Below are 15,046 nucleotides of genomic sequence, written 5' to 3'. Positions count from 1 at the left end.
TCCGGCCCCACTTGTGCACAAGCCCGAGGACCTTGATGCCGTCACAGCTGAACAGGCACGTTTGGTGATGGTGCCAAACTGCTAGGACTCTGGCCAAGGTCTCGGTGTGTGGAGTTCAGGCCAGTACATTGCTCCAGATAACTGGAACCCTTTCTCCTTTAGGAGGTGCTGGAATTGGCTTTCTCCATTCTGTACGACCCTGATGAGACCTTAAACTTCATTGCACCTAATAAGTACGAGGTGAGCGATGTGGTCCTGTCTTGGACAGCCGAGCCTTCTCTGTGACTCTGCGGCTGGAGGGGAGGAGTGGGCAGAACAGGCACGTCTTTCTAAAGGCAGGGCCCTCCAGAGTGTCTCGAAGACTGTGACACCAAAGATCTGCCATGCTGGGGGTCCTTCCAGCAGCAGTAGGTTGTCTTTAGAAGGACAGGGTTCACTAGGGGTAACTTATTTGCCTGGAACTAGGAAAAGTCTCCTCTTTGCAGTTTCTGCATGGCCACCCACCCAAGAGAACCTGACCAATCCTCCCTCCTTGGGTTTCTGGGGCACATGTTGTAGTGCATCTGACCTGGGCTTTGAAGCCAGGTGGATCTTGCGCTCCTGACACGGGCCTGCAGTTTCATCTGTAGCACCAGAAGATGCTAGATATTAAAGAGCAACTGTGGTTAACAGCATACGTGTCTGGTGAGCTCTGGGAGCCACTGGAGGGAACTGGAGGTGGGGCTTTTGGAAGAGGAGACCCTAAGGCAGGGGGCCTGAGCTGCCAGTGGAGTTTATTGGGAAGAAATGAAGAACTTGCAGGTGGGAGACAGGTGAGCAAAGGTATGGAAAAGATGGAACAAGAGGAATTAGGGAGGAATGGGTTGAGAATTCTCTGTTGTTCCCTCTTATCCTAAAACCCTCATGTTCAGCTTTTCTATTACTTATTTTTAACATTTATTGGCTTTTTTTAAAATTGGCTTTTTTTAAAATTGACTTTTCTTGAAAAAAAGTTGATTTTTACAGGGATTCCTTTCCTGCCTTTTTCACCGGATATGTCTTTCCTTCCCACTATTCCAGATTTGGTGGCAATCTCAGGTAGCGGATGTCCCTGTTCTTAGATCCCATTTTGCTGTTTTCCTTAATAGTATTTTTTTTTTTAATCACACTTCATATTATCTTAGGGAGTTTAAATGTAAATCCCTTATAAAAATCAAAAGGTCTTTTGAGCAAGTGACCTCCCAGCAAGCACCCCCCAGCAAGCATCTCCCAGCTTCCCTTCGCCATTATCTCGGAGCGGTCCTGCCTGTCCTGCAGGGGGCCCAGAGAGACTGTGAGCCCTCTCAGCAAAGGGACCTCAGCAGGCCCTCCCACTGACCAGGGGCCCCCGGGTGACATTTGCAACTTGCTTCCCACAGTACTGCATCTGGATCGATGGCCTCAGTGCCCTCCTGGGGAAGGACATGTCCAGCGAGCTGACCAAGAGTGACCTGGACACCCTGCTGAGCATGGAGATGAAGCTGCGGCTGCTGGACCTGGAGAACATCCAGATCCCCGAGGCCCCGCCGCCGGTGCCCAAGGAGCCCAGCAGCTACGACTTCGTCTACCACTACGGCTGAGCCTGGAGCCGGAGCAGACAGTACCCTGCAAGGGACTTGGGGCCCAGGAGGAACACTCTCAGTCTGGTGCCTTTGCTTGTACAGAATCCGTAGTGACCGTGGGGGCCAGTCAGTGCCAGTCACACCTCAGACTCACCTCGGACCACCCCGAGCCTCCTCTCGGTCCCCATCCACTCCGAGTCGTGAAGGCAGGGTGCTCTGCCCTCGCCATCACCGTGGAGCCTAGGGACGGGCCATGAGGGACGAACAGCAGACACCCTTGCCTTCCAGGCCAAGAAACTGCTCCTGGAGCCAGAGTCAACCACAGCCACTCACCTTTTCTCCCTGAGCCTGCTCACCGGTCGCCTGGATCCCCCAAGGGGGCAAGAGCTGGCCCAGGAAAGGCTGCCCGCAGAGGACAGTCATGTTGGGCGGTTTGAGAGCCTCAAGTGACCCTGGCCTGTGTCTCAGATCTAAGTGGAAGCCTCGGCCTTTGCTCAGTAGATGCCTTGCCCTTGCTTTTGCCGTCTTCGTGAGGGCTCACCCGGCCTTGCCCGGGGTCAGTGTGCTGCTGCTGCTGCTCTGACATCTCTGGTCTCCAGGGCCACCAGGTCCTCTTGCCCACTCATTTGCCTGGGCAGAGGGACATGTCTCCGTGCAAGCTCGCAGTCTCTCATCCTGGCAGGTCAGAGACATGCAGACTGAGTCCCACCCTCTCAGCCTCGAGGCAGAGCCGAGAGGAGGCCTGGGCCTGGACTGTGGTGCGGTCACTAGAGTCCACTCCTCTCCCCTCCACATTTACATCATGTCCTTGCTTGGGGAGAAAACTCCCACCTGACCTGAACAGCCGCCCTTCCAGTTTGCACTCCTTCGGCCTTCCCGGCCTTGGGAGGTTTGTCTCCCCTGCCCTCCTCCCCCAGCGCTGTGGTCTCTGCCATTGGCCATGATTTCAGGGAGCTGGCTGGGGCCCGCAGAGGCCCCCACTGTGCCCATGAGGCTTCCCTGGTGCTGCAGCACTCATAAACCACACGCGCGGGCACCGTGGCATTCAGTATTGGTAGCCTAGCATGGTGGGGACTGCCCAGTGAAGAGTGTACTGTATATTTTCTTTACTATAGGCCATACTTCTACAGACATGTATATATATTTATATAAGATCTACCCATCCTAGGGTGGAATGTTGGAGGGAAAATAAAATGGGAGGCCAAAAAAAAAACACAAACCAAAAGTCAACACTTGCAGTTGCAAGCCAAGATTGTAACCTGAGAGTGGCCAGGAGCTTCCTGTCAGTAACCATGTTTTCAATAAATACTCTTTCATGTACACACTGGTTCCCACTAACAGCTGTTTCTCTGTACTGGCTCCCTGCCCCGGGGAGCTTTCACCTTGACAAGCCTTCATTTCATTGTGTCTGGGAGACGCTGGAGAGCTCCAGCTGGAGTCCTCAGCCACCTTCCCAGGGCCGCCGCCGCCTCCTCTTCAGCCACTCTGCCCCACCACACGCGGGACTGCACACACTCACACACAGACCTGCCTGCTGGCTAAGGGCGCTCACAGACTCTCCCGCAGGGACAAAGTGCTTTCTGCTCAGGCCTGCCAGGTACAGCCCTGAGGACATGGCCTCCCTCTTCTCCCTGCCAGGGACACAACCAGGAAACAGCTCGATACTTGTGCCTTACAAGGAAGACATGTTCTTCACCCTGTGTGCCGCCGGTGCTCGGTGCCCAGCCTGCCAGCTGGTGTTCCGTACTGTCCTCCAAACCTCAGCCTTGGTAGCCCGGAGGCTTGAATGAGGGCCGTGATGAAACAGATACTTAATCTTGCTTCTGTGGAAGAAGTGGGTGAGGACACGTGCTTTCAAAAGGCACAGAAAGTGTATGCAGCCTTGACTGAATAAAGCCAAGAGCCTCGGTGCCATTGTGGGTGTTGGTGTAAGTGCTGAATGAACGAATGCCGGGTGATGCCAGCTGGCGGGGGCAGGGCAGCAGTGGTTTGCATAAAGAACTGCTTACACTCTGGCCTCGAGCCTTCTGTTCCGAGAGGCCAGGGAGCCCAGCTGGGTCACTTGCAAGGACTCCTGTTTGCAGCCAGCCTGTGAGCCATCCAGGAGGGGCTGGAGAGGGAGAGCAAAGAGTTCCAAACTGAACGCCACTATGTACCCTAGCCGGTTCTGGCCTCCAAATGGTTCTCTCTCTCGGCATGGTCTTAATGCTTTCCCTGAATTCTGAAAAGTGGGTAAGATCTCAACTCCCCAGTTGGCGTTTTGGGGCCTACCACAACCTGCCTTTTACCTACTTTTCTAACGCATGGTTTTTGTCAACTTTGTGTAAACAAGTGGGCTCCTAGCCAGACTCCAGCCTTCTCCTCACCTTCTTATTTCCCCTGCCTGGGATGTTCTCTGCTTACTCAAGTTCCTGAAGTTGAGACCATGCTCATAAAATTTTCAGGCACTCAAAATGTTTCACCAATGTTTACTATTTATTCCCTCCCACGGATCTTCTAAGTCCTGAAACCTGATGCCTCCGACATCACTCCCTAGCTGGCTTGAGCTCCCATAGGAAAAAGCCCAGGAGAGATCCAAGTGTCTCCATGGTTGCCCAGCACTGGGTTGGAATAAGGTAAATACTTAAATTTGTAAGTAGGTGACCTTTTCCTGGCTGCCAGTGGTGCGCAGGGCTCTTGCAGCAGGCACCTTGGTTGATCACAGGAAACACAACCAAGGGGGATGCTCAGGCCGGGCTCCTGGGGAGCCAAGGCGCGCAGCAAGCGGTTTCACAGACCGCACGGGAGGACCTGTCCCCGCCCCGGCCCCGCCCCCGACACGCTCCGCCCCTGACCCGGCCCCGCCCCCAGCGGCTTCCGGCAGAAGCGCCCCCCAGTGGCGGCGGTCGGCCTCGCACTTCCGGCAGGAAGATCCGGGCCTGCAGCGCCGGCTGGGCGAGGTGAGTGGGCGCGCGGCGGGCCTTCCGCGCGCTCCCGGGGTTGGAGGGGGACCCGGGCGGGGCTGCGAGCGGGGTCTAGGCTCGGCGCCGCGCGCCGGGGCCGCGGGGCCCGCCGGGGTCCTCCTCCTCTCGGGCCTCGGTATCGCGGTCGTGGAGGGGCACGGGCTCCGCGCTCGTTCCCCGCAGCGTGACCCAGGCGGGCATCACGCGGCCCGGGCCCTGCACTAGGAGAGGCCGCATCCCGCCGTGGGGTGGGAGTCGGGGGTGGGTGGTAAACACGTGGACAAACAAGGAAACGTCAGGTAGTGGGAGGTGCCACCAGGATTAGACACCCCCCTCCCCACACCCCTACCCCGCCCCAGGCCCCAAGATGTTCAGCCGAGCAAAGATCTGCGGCCACGAATACAAAGGACACAGGCCTGATGTGTTGGACGAGTGGCCAGGGGCCAGCGTGGCGGGTGAGGGGTGGGGAGGGGAAGATGAGGTTGCAGAAGCGGGAGGAGGATGGCAGGCCTTCCCCTCGGGTCTGCTGAGGAGTTGGGATTAACCCTGTGAGGGCCTGGTCTGCTTTCTGTACTCAGGCCACCTCTGCGGCTGGATGGCGGCCTCCAGACTGTAGGAGGAATTGGAAGCAGGGACACCAGTGAGGAGCCTCCTTAACTTTCGAAAAGGTGCTCCCTGTGGGCTGGGGTCCTCATGGGGACTTCCCAAAGGTGGCGGGCCTGGGCTGGCTCCTTGAAAGAAGGGCAGGATTTGAACAGTGAAGGGAGCGTGTGCATGGCAGTGTTGGGCCGAAACCAGTCCAGAAGCAAGAAGATGCAAGAAGTTGATTCCCAGCAGGGTGCAGATTGCCCTGGTGTTGGGAATGCCTAGTGCCAGCAGCCCGGTTGCCTGTGGGACTTAGCAGTCAGTCTCAAGGGGGAGCAGTTTTGCCCCCCCACCCCACCCCGCCCCAGCCCTGCCAAGTTAACAGTTGGCAACATCTGGAGACATTTTTGGTCATCCCAACTTGTGGGGAAGAGATGCTTCAGACCCCTAGTGCACAATGACCAGGGATGCAGCTAAACATCCTCCCATGCACAGACGGCTTCTCCCAGCAAAGAATTATTTGGCCCCAAATAGCACTAATGCAGCAGTTGGGAAGCCTTGGTATAGAGGAAGGAGCGTGGGCCTGGAGTTCTGTCAGAGGTGGGTTTGGTGCCTGCACGCTCCACTCTCTGGCCACGTGAAGGAGTCTGACGCGGGGAGCACAGGTTTCCAGAATTTCCCAAAGAGAACCACAGCCTCGGGTGTCCTTTGGGCCAGGCCTTGCGCCAGCTCCCACAAGGGGGAGGGGACACGGTAAGCCAGGTTCCAGAGTACAGAACTGAGTGCTTTCCTTCCAGAAAGGACTGGGGGTGGGGGAGGTAAGATATGTCTGATAGGAAGGCTTCCAGAAGGAGGTGGTATTTCAGCAGGCAGGAGCGTGGGGAAGGAGAGACACATGGATGGGGCCGCAGGTGGGTCACACTGGACCCGGGTCCGCCTGGTATCCCGCCCCACCCCAGCCTGCATGCTCTGGATGTTCATTAGGCTTGGCTGGGTTGATAAGGAGGCAGGGCTTGGTTTCACTGGTTTTCTTTGACTGAGACTTGAAGGCAGGCACCACCTTTTTCGAAGTGGTTGTTAGAGGCTTAAGGCACAGGAGGCATTAGTTTTCTGGTTCATTTTCAACGCCTCCAAGACCAGATCATCCCCTGAAAATCATGTGCCCTCTCTCATCTAACCGCATAGGGAACACAGGTGCCAGGTGGCCATAAGCTGTCGTGAACACCACGCCTCCTGTGTGCCTGGGGCTCACCGCCTGACGACGGGGCACATAGCCGGCTCTCAGGCCTGGCACACGAGTGATGGCGGAGGAGTAGGGGAGCAGCCGTGTCTCGGGGGCCTGTGGGGGCAGCGCTCCCCCGGGAAGAGCCGTCCGAGATGATGATCAGTAGGACCCGCGGAGGAAGGAATGCAGGGTGTGCAGGGCGTTCGGCTCCCTGGGGCAGCAGGGAAGAGCCCTGCGTGTCTGGGGAGAGGAAGGCCCTGGGTGAGACAGGGCACCCAGAGCCCCGCCACGGGGCAGGCCTCCTTAGCCAGGGGAGTGTCTTGGTCTTGCTGTGAGAGCCCTGGTAGCTGCTGAAGGGCTGCAGCTGCTCTGACATGATCACATTTCATTTTGAAAAGGTCACTTTGGTGCGAATTCATGGAAAAGAGCTCGGGGTGACAGGAGAGTGGAGGTGACAGGTTGTGGGGACTCCCGTGGCCCGGTCAACCCCTGCTCCCTGCAGGCCAGGGCCGGGTTGGCTGCGTCGGGTCACCCAGCCCCCTCCCCCGCCAACTGGCGCGACCCTTTTTCTCTTTCTAGTCTCAGCCCTGGGGTCCGGTGAGCCGCGTCTGCCATTGATCATGGAGAGGGTCGGCCTGGGCCACCAGCCCCGAAGGTGAGGACAAGAGGACGGCACCTGGGGCTCCGTGGAGGATTCCAGATCATGGAAATGGCAGCCAGGAGGCGTGCTTGCTAAAAGTCGCTGGCCCAGCCCCGACCGGCCCTTCCTGCGGGGCGTCTTCCCGAGAGGTGGTTGCCGCCCCCACTGGCCAGCGTCCGCGGATGGGGAGGTGCGCCCCCGACGTGGCCTTCGTGTGGAGGGCGGTGCTGACCCTGGGGCTGGTGCTGCTCTACTACTGCTTCTCCATCGGCATCACCTTCTACAACAAGTGGCTGACCAAGGTGCGCAGGGGCCCGCGGCGCCCCCTAATATTTAGCAGCAGGGAGGCACGGGCTTCAGCCAGCCAGCCTGGGAGCCAGTCCACACCCGTGGTGGGACAGGGCCTCGCCGGGGAGTCCCCTGAAATACCGGGATGGAGGGGCATCAGGAAAGGGGGAGACTGCGGAGTGAGCCGGGCACACTTGGGTGTCAGAGGGCCCCTCAAACACTGCAGAGCCCCCCGAGGCCCCTGGGCCTGCAGCCAGGCCAGCAGGGAGGTGGGGGCCGGGGGCCGGGGTGCGCGCTCACGGAGGCACCCCGCTCTGTGCTTGGGCTCCCCAGAGCTTCCACTTCCCCCTCTTCATGACGATGCTGCACTTGGCCGTGATCTTCCTCTTCTCCGCCCTGTCCAGGGCCCTGGTTCAGTGCTCCAGCCACCGGGCCCGCGTGGTGCTGAGCTGGCCCGACTACCTCAGAAGAGTGGCTCCCACAGGTGTGCGCCTGCCTGCGGGCCGGAGGGAGGGGGCCGCTCAGAGGGGAAGGAAGGCGTGAAGCTGAGCCCATCCGGGGTCCCTCCTCTCCTCGTCCTCCTCACCCCCGCTGCTGCCTCGTGGCAGGGATGAGGTGGCTCAGCCTTCCCCACCCTTGAACACGTACATTACGGCCTGGAGACAGTGGTCAGAGGGCGCATCACGGCCGGCCCTGCGCCCGGCACAGGAGCCCATGGAGCCCAGGGGAGGGCGCCAGCTGGGGGCCGCGCGGGAAGCTTTCCCGGGTGCGGGGGGCTGGGGGCTGAGACCTGGGGGGACGTGGGTCCCCTCAGAGGGGAGGCTCCCGTGTGCCCGGGAGAGGCTTGGTGCGTGGGCAGGTCTGCGAGGGAACTGAAAGTGTCTCCGGAAGCTGAGGACTCGGCTTCGTAGCGCGAGAGGAAGCGGAACTGAGAAGACAGCCGGCTCAGATCCTGGAGGACCAAGTCCTGGGGGCGGGGGTGGGGGACAGTGTGGTTCATCCCGAGGGAGGCGGGAGCCAGTCTGCAGGGTTTCCAGTAGGGGGTCCTCAGGATCTGATGAACACCCGCTCCCTCTTGGTAGGGGCGCTGCGTTCCTAATATCCAACAAGTGGGAAGTTAGACAGTGGACTGTTGGCCTAATGCTGGAGCAGCCCCCTCCCCTTTAGCGGGGTGGGGCCAGGAGTTAACCCTTCAGTTACTGGGTGGAAAAGACAGCTCCAGGAGGGCTCCTGCCGGGGCCGGGTATCCCATGGGTGCCCCATGTCTCTGCAGCACTGGCCACAGCGCTGGATGTGGGCCTGTCCAACTGGAGCTTCCTCTACATCACCGTCTCGCTGTGAGTCCCGGGCCCCTCTGGCCGTCTGTCCAGCAGGCGAGGGCGGGGGGTGGGGGCTGCACCTCCCTGCCAGGCTCCCCCTACCAGTGGGGAAGGGGGCGCGGAGGGCAGAGGGAGCAGCTATCGCCTATCTCAGATTCTGCACTTCAGCAAGCCCTATGTGGCTGCCCCCTCTTTCTCCATTTCTCTCTTCCCTCCTTAGTCCTGATCTTCACTAAACAGCAGGTAAATCACAGGACTCGGGAAGCTCAGTTATTTTTTCCCCTGGTGATAATCAGAGGCCTCCGAGTCAGAGATTCCTTCCGACTAAAGGTCGCGTGTCAGCCCAGAAGGCCCGGGCTGCCTTCCTTTGGTCTTTCGTATCCCGCGGGGCCTGCAGCCCTCAGGGAGGTCAGGGGTCTCCCCTGGCCTCCTCCCACCCCCTGGTGGTGCCGCGTGGGCTCCTTTCCTGGCAGTAAGTCTGCGTTGTCGGCTCAGCAGCGCATCACGGGGACTTCTGCCCTTGCAGGTACACGATGACCAAGTCCTCAGCCGTCCTCTTCATCCTCATCTTCTCTCTGATCTTCAAGCTGGAGGAGCTGGTGAGGCCCCAGCTTTCCTCGTGTCCCGCCAGCCCCCACCGATGCTAAGAATAGAAAGAGGGAGCTGCGCAGTGGCTTGTTCCTGCCTGTGACCAAGGAGGCAAGCCCAGCTCAGTGGCACTCCATCCCTGGGGACAGATCCGAGGCACTGCTGGAGAAGATTTAGGAACCGGTGTGGCAGGAGCGGTGACCGCAGGAGACAGGGTTCAAGGACACGGGGCTGGGGCAGTGGGTCCCGGGGGCTCCCTGCTGTGCAGCTGGAGCCCTTTGTTTGCTGGGTCCAGGGGGGCGGTGGGGCCACGTGGGGCCCTCGGACCGCTGTGGGACCGTACTACCGTCATGAGTCAGGGTCTGGGGTCCGTGCCAGCCAGGTGTCAGCCCTGGTAACCCCGAGGGGAAGGGACCAGCCAGGACCCCAGGGTGGGGCAGGTAGAAGGATGCCTTGCCCCAGGGGCAGCCAAGATGGTCAGTGACCCCCAGACTCCCAAGTGTGATGAACTCAAGACCCGCCTCTCCCCGCCTCTGCTTTCAGCGCGCGGCGCTAGTCTTGGTGGTCTTGCTCATCGCCGGGGGCCTCTTCATGTTCACCTACAAGTCCACACAGTTCAACATCGAGGGCTTCGCCTTGGTGCTGGGCGCCTCATTCATCGGCGGCATTCGCTGGACCCTCACGCAGATGCTCCTGCAGAAGGCGGAACTTGGTGAGCCAGGGCCCGGGCCGCCAGGCAGGGTGGAGGCAGGCTGGGCCGGGCCGGGCACGATGGCTCACCCACGTCACTTGTGCAGGACTCCAGAATCCCATCGACACCATGTTCCACCTGCAGCCACTCATGTTCCTGGGGCTCTTCCCTCTCTTTGCCGTGTTTGAAGGTACGTGGGGTCATCCACCTCGGGGGACCTTGGCACAGAGCTCTGATCTCTGCTCAGAGCCCAACACTGTGGTCGCTGTGGAGGTTCCAGAGATCAGTGATGGTGGTCCTGACCCTGGCAGTGCCTGGTTTGGGGGCTGGCCAGACCCTTAAACCAAGGGGCTAGAATCTCGCAGGATAAATGCTACTGAGAAATCACATGTAAAACACACCAGGCAATAATGATGGTGAATGCACACAGCCCTAAGGTATACCAGGGCTGTTCTGATGGTTTTAAACATATTAATTCCTTTAATACTCCCCCAAAACCCCACGTGCCAGTACTAGGACTGCTTCATCTTGCAGATAGAAGAAACTGAGGCAGAAGTCAAGATAGCCTTGCCCAAGGTCCCGTAGCTCATATACAAGCCAGCCCCTGGCTCTGGAATCCCTCTCCTAACCACGATGCCCTCTTTCTCTTAGTTTAGAGCACAGAGTCATGAGTGATTCCAGAATGGTGGGGTAGAAAGGCAAGTTGAGCTTCCCAGACAGTGCATTTTTGGAGAATGAATGGGATTTTGACCCCCTGATGGGGGCGGGCACCCCCGGAAGTGGGAACGAGAGGTTCAGACCTGGAGAGGTGTGTGGGATTGGCCTTAGCTGTTTCTCAGTCAGGCAGGCAGCAGGGGAGTGAGGAAGGGGTGGGTGCACATTTCCTTCCCCCCTTCCCCCCTCCCCTCCCAGGGAAGAGTTAGAAGGATGTGTCTAGCCTAGGCTAGGCCAGGGCAGGGGGTGTGGGGGAGGGCCACCACGTTCCTCTCCCTGATGCTTTGAAATTGGTCTTCATCCCCTGTCTGTTTATCCTTCCTCCCAGAGTCCCCTCTGTTCTCAGGGTCATTACAGAGAATTCTGTCCCACATCCATTTAAGTTTCAAGCAGTGAAGCGTCTCAAACCTCTCGGAGAAGATTATTCTGCAGCCCCGTTGTCCAGGAAACTTGTGTTCTGCAACCTTTTTTTTTTCCCCCTTTTAAAATCTCTCTCCATCCCTTCCTTATGCCGCTCACCAAGCACCACACTCTCCCTCCCTTCTTGGGTGTTTACACCATTTCCCCATCTCTGCAAACCCTCACCCGAGAGCCCCTGGTAGTCATCACTTAGCAAAGCTGCATGGATTTAGCTTCTTTAATCTTTTCTGGTAAATTAATCCCCCAAGCGCCTTCATTACTTATGTTGCTCTTCCCCGAATTCCCTTCAATTTGCCAACGCCTTTGCAGTGCTGCCGAGCCTAGCGCCAGACAAGATGTCCTGCGTCGGAAGGCTGTGTGTCCAGGGGGCTCTGATATTCTGCATCTCCTTGGTGCTTCCCTCCAGAACCCTCAGAGGGCTCGGCCAGCCTCCTGCTCCCAAGAGTGTCCATTTGCCACGTCTGGGGCGCACCTTCCCACCGGCTTCTGCCCTCCAGGAGCCTTTCCTGTTCTCTCGGGTGGGCAGTGCTGGAGGGCCAAGGGTCTTCCAACAGTCTGGGCGCAACTTGGTCTGTCAAGGCCTATGTGGGTGTCTCTGGAACAAGGGGCCTTGGTTTTGTCGTGTCTTTGAACGTGTGTGTGTTTACTTTTTGAGAACTGTTCCGCAAACTATACGGTCTGGTCTAGTCCCTGTCGTTTTGTCAGTGGGGAAACGGTGGTCCAGAAAAGGGTGCATGTCTCGGCCAAACCCCACAGCTCTGTAGTGAAATGGAGGTTTGTGTGGATGGAGTTTTGTCCTTGGACCCACCTGAAGTGGAGGGCCTCCTCCAGCGGCCCCGGGCACTGACAGTCCTCATGTAGCGGGTGCCCCATCTCTCTTTGGCCCATGGGGTCTCACAGCTGCCAAAACCACAGGAAGTCACCCCCCACCCCCCGCCGCCTCCTCCCCCGAGATGGGTGGTACATGGGGTGTGAAGGAGCAAGGCGCTTCCACCCGATGCCCCTGCGATACCAGCCCCCAGCTCTAGTCCAGAGGCTCAGAAGCCTCCATCACTCCCTGTTAGGATCCCCGGCTTGTATCACCCCCAGGCTCCCTGGCAGCCAGCCCTGCTTCCCGGTTTCCCCAAGTCCCCGGCCATCTGCGTGGGGTTCTCTGACGCCTCCTATCCCAGAACTCGGGGCCTCAGGCGACAGGTGCAGGGAGGGTGGGGTGCAGCCGTGGCAAATCACACCCGACGGCTGGGTGGGGTGAGGCCGCCCAGGCAGGCACACCCAGGACGTGGCGCCCCGCTCTCTCCTCCCGTTGCTTCCAGGTCTCCACTTGTCCACATCTGAGAAAATCTTCCGTTTCCAGGACACAGGGCTGCTCCTGCGGGTGCTCGGGAGCCTCTTCCTTGGCGGGATTCTCGCCTTTGGTTTGGGCTTCTCTGAGTTCCTCCTGGTCTCCAGGACCTCCAGCCTCACTCTCTCCATCGCTGGCATTTTTAAGGTACAGTCTTGGAGGCCACCCCAGTCCTGTCTTAGAGGGGAGTTCCTCTCCGACGGGTTTCCTAGCTCCTGCTTCCCAGAGCCCTGCGGGGAAGAGATGGAAGTGCCTGTCTCACCTGGCAGCCCGTCCATCATCACCACGGCCCGCAGTGGGGGTGGGGGCGGGGGCAGCCCTGCTTCACACACGGGGAAACAGACATGAAGAGCTGCCCTCACCCAGGGATATACAGCTAGCAGGCGGCTGAGCTGACTCCACTAGGCCTGGGACGTGTTTACATCTTACCAAGAAAGCCAACTCTGGTCATTAGGCAGCAGCCAGGAGTCAGGATTGAGAAGCCCCCAGTCAGACTCATCAGCATAGGGTTCTGTGCGTGGCAGTGATTGATTGACAGTGTCTGCCAGGAGCACAGTGAGGGGTGGTTCTATCACGAGGGCCCTGTGGCTGCTGATCCTGCCTTTACCGCTGTCTAGGAGCCCCTAGCCGTCTCCCTGCATCACTTCTCCCCTTCCTCCCCCCATCATCACTCACTGCTTCCTGCTCGGGGCTGTGGACAGGCAGACCCTGATCCTGGAGCACTGTTCCCTGAAACCAGCCAGACAGGGCTCCCCCAGGGTCTCGCCCACCCAGTGATGATGTGTGAGCCGTGTTTCTCAGGATGAGTCATCTGATCAGTGCCCTTTGCACCCAGTGCTTACGAAGAACCCCGTGACCAGTGTGACTGCACCCCACCCCCGCCCCAGCAGCAGAGGCGCTCCGTGCACAGGTGGTTCTGGAAGGGCAGCTGTCCTTCCTGCCTGTGAACGTGGCTGCAGACTCGCTACCCTGTGTCCCCGGCCTGGATTAGGTCTGCCTCTTCCAGTCCAGACAGAATTCTGTAAAGAGCACCTCCCCTCTGCCCACAGTAACACAGAGCAGGGGAGGCCTCAGGCTGGCCCCAAGCTCAGGGAGCCTTCCCCCTTTGTGCAGCAGGGAGTTTGGACAGGTCTGGCTCTCCCCTGCAGTGTGACGGCGCCCCCCGGCCCCACCTTCCCTGACAAGGAGCTCCACACACACACCCTCCCCGCCCCCCGGCCCTGAGCACGCCCCCTTTCTGCCTCTCTTCCTGCAGGAAGTCTGCACTTTGCTGTTGGCAGCGCATCTGCTGGGCGACCAGATCAGCCTCCTGAACTGGCTGGGCTTCGCCCTCTGCCTCTCGGGAATATCTCTGCACATCGCCCTTAAAGCCCTGCACGCCAGAGGTACCCGGAGCCCCCTTTCGGAGTTCTGTCTTCTGATGACCCTCTCCCCCTGGATTTCCCCTCTACCCATCCCTGCCGGGAGGAGGCAGGTGGCTCTCAACACCCCTCCCCGACTCTCCCGCCAGGGCATTTGCAGTCTGGTCTGCTCAGTTGAGCTGCCCCACGCCCTGGCCATTCCTCTGATTTAGGGAGTTTGCCTGGTGATTCAGCCGCCGCCGCTCTGAGAAGTCACAGGGGTCATCTGCAGGGAGCGTGTGGGGGCCTGGGTCCCTCAGCAGGCTCTCCCGTCAGGCCGGGGCAGACAGACCCTTGCTGGGTGTGTGACGTGGCTGTCTCTGTCCCCAGGCGACGGCGCCCCTAAGCCCCTGAAAGGGCTGGGCTCCAACCCCGACCTGGAGCTACTGCTCCGGAGCGGCCAGCCGGAGGATGAGGACAACGAGGAGGAGGAATACTTCGTGGCCCAGGGGCAGCAGTGAGCAGCCAGGGGACCAGTCGGCGGCTCGGGGACCTGGGTGGTTCCTCCCGGCCGCCAGGCAGCAGCGGGCCCGGCGTCTCCCGGGCCGGGCCTCGGAGGGCATACGACCGGTGGTGGGGCCAGGGCAGAAAGCTGGTGCACCGGGTGGGCATCAGGCCAGCCTCGGGCCTGGCTGGAGCGGGGGCCCAGCGGCACTGGTGTCGCGGCAGGAGCAGGGGGCAGGCTGTCTCAGCCACTTGGGGTCTGAGAGCCAGGATGGTGGTTTTAGAGAGAAGACAGGTTTCCGGGGGCCTGGGCTTGAACTGCAGTGCAATTAGGGACGGGAGTTGGGGATGCTGGGGCCCCTGTCACCTGGAGAGTGTCCTTTCTCCGCAAGCAGACCTATTTATAGCTTGGAAATAAAGGGTTTCCGGTCCACTGGCTACCTTGTGTTGCCTGGAGGTGTGGGAGCGGGGGCCCGGCCTCTCCCCCTCCGCCTCCTTCAGCAGACTCGCCCTACTCCAGGCCACCTGGGTCTCTCATCTCTGGTCGGGTCTCTTGTCTCTGGTCGGAACCCCAGGACCCTCTCTTGGGGCCCTGCCGCACCTGCAGGCAGCAAAGAACAGGTACTGAGTTTCATATTCTGGGGACTCCAGTGTTTTCACAGCCTGATTTGAATATTGACTCGTCATTCACTGTGTGACCTTAAGCAAATTACCTAACCTCTCTGAACCGCAGTCTTTTCGTCTGTGGAATGGGGATAATGGTTTTCTCGGAGTTGTTCTGAGGACTGAATCAATGTTGGTGGCAGATCAAACGTTATTTACGCACATATTCTGAAAGACCTTTGACAACCATGGGGCTAAGACTAAG

General features: G+C 59.4%; 2 protein-coding genes across 5 annotated transcripts in view; both read left to right on the top strand.

Moving 5' to 3' along the window:
* ELMO2 (engulfment and cell motility 2) overlaps nucleotides 1–2,900 on the top strand; it is a 38,723-nt gene extending 35,823 nt beyond the window's left edge. For all 3 annotated transcript variants that reach the window (XM_065922110.1, XM_065922111.1, XM_065922109.1), the window contains 2 exons: nucleotides 163–240; nucleotides 1,398–2,900. In XM_065922110.1, the coding sequence (XP_065778182.1) occupies nucleotides 163–240; nucleotides 1,398–1,598 (279 nt within the window). In that variant the 3' untranslated portion in view covers nucleotides 1,599–2,900. The remainder of the gene's footprint in view (nucleotides 1–162; nucleotides 241–1,397) is intronic.
* Nucleotides 2,901–4,455: 1,555 nt separating this feature from the next.
* Nucleotides 4,456–14,614, top strand: SLC35C2 (solute carrier family 35 member C2). Of its 2 annotated transcripts, none has more exons than XM_065922107.1 (10): nucleotides 4,456–4,519; nucleotides 6,912–7,274; nucleotides 7,594–7,744; nucleotides 8,534–8,597; nucleotides 9,106–9,178; nucleotides 9,711–9,879; nucleotides 9,965–10,048; nucleotides 12,306–12,481; nucleotides 13,590–13,719; nucleotides 14,065–14,614. In XM_065922107.1, the coding sequence occupies exons 2-10, from the start codon at nucleotides 7,155–7,157 to the stop codon at nucleotides 14,193–14,195; spliced, it is 1,098 nt and encodes a 365-aa protein (XP_065778179.1). In that variant the 5' UTR covers nucleotides 4,456–4,519; nucleotides 6,912–7,154; the 3' UTR covers nucleotides 14,196–14,614. The 2 variants fall into 2 exon arrangements, with proteins under 2 accessions (XP_065778179.1, XP_065778180.1); XM_065922108.1 differs by lacking the exon at nucleotides 4,456–4,519 and adding an exon at nucleotides 5,102–5,190.
* Nucleotides 14,615–15,046: the final 432 nt, after the last annotated feature.

The sequence above is a fragment of the Muntiacus reevesi genome, chromosome 2 (genome assembly GCF_963930625.1).
Source record: "Muntiacus reevesi chromosome 2, mMunRee1.1, whole genome shotgun sequence".
NCBI lineage: Eukaryota > Metazoa > Chordata > Mammalia > Artiodactyla > Cervidae > Muntiacus > Muntiacus reevesi.
This window is presented reverse-complemented; position numbering and strand designations above follow the sequence as displayed.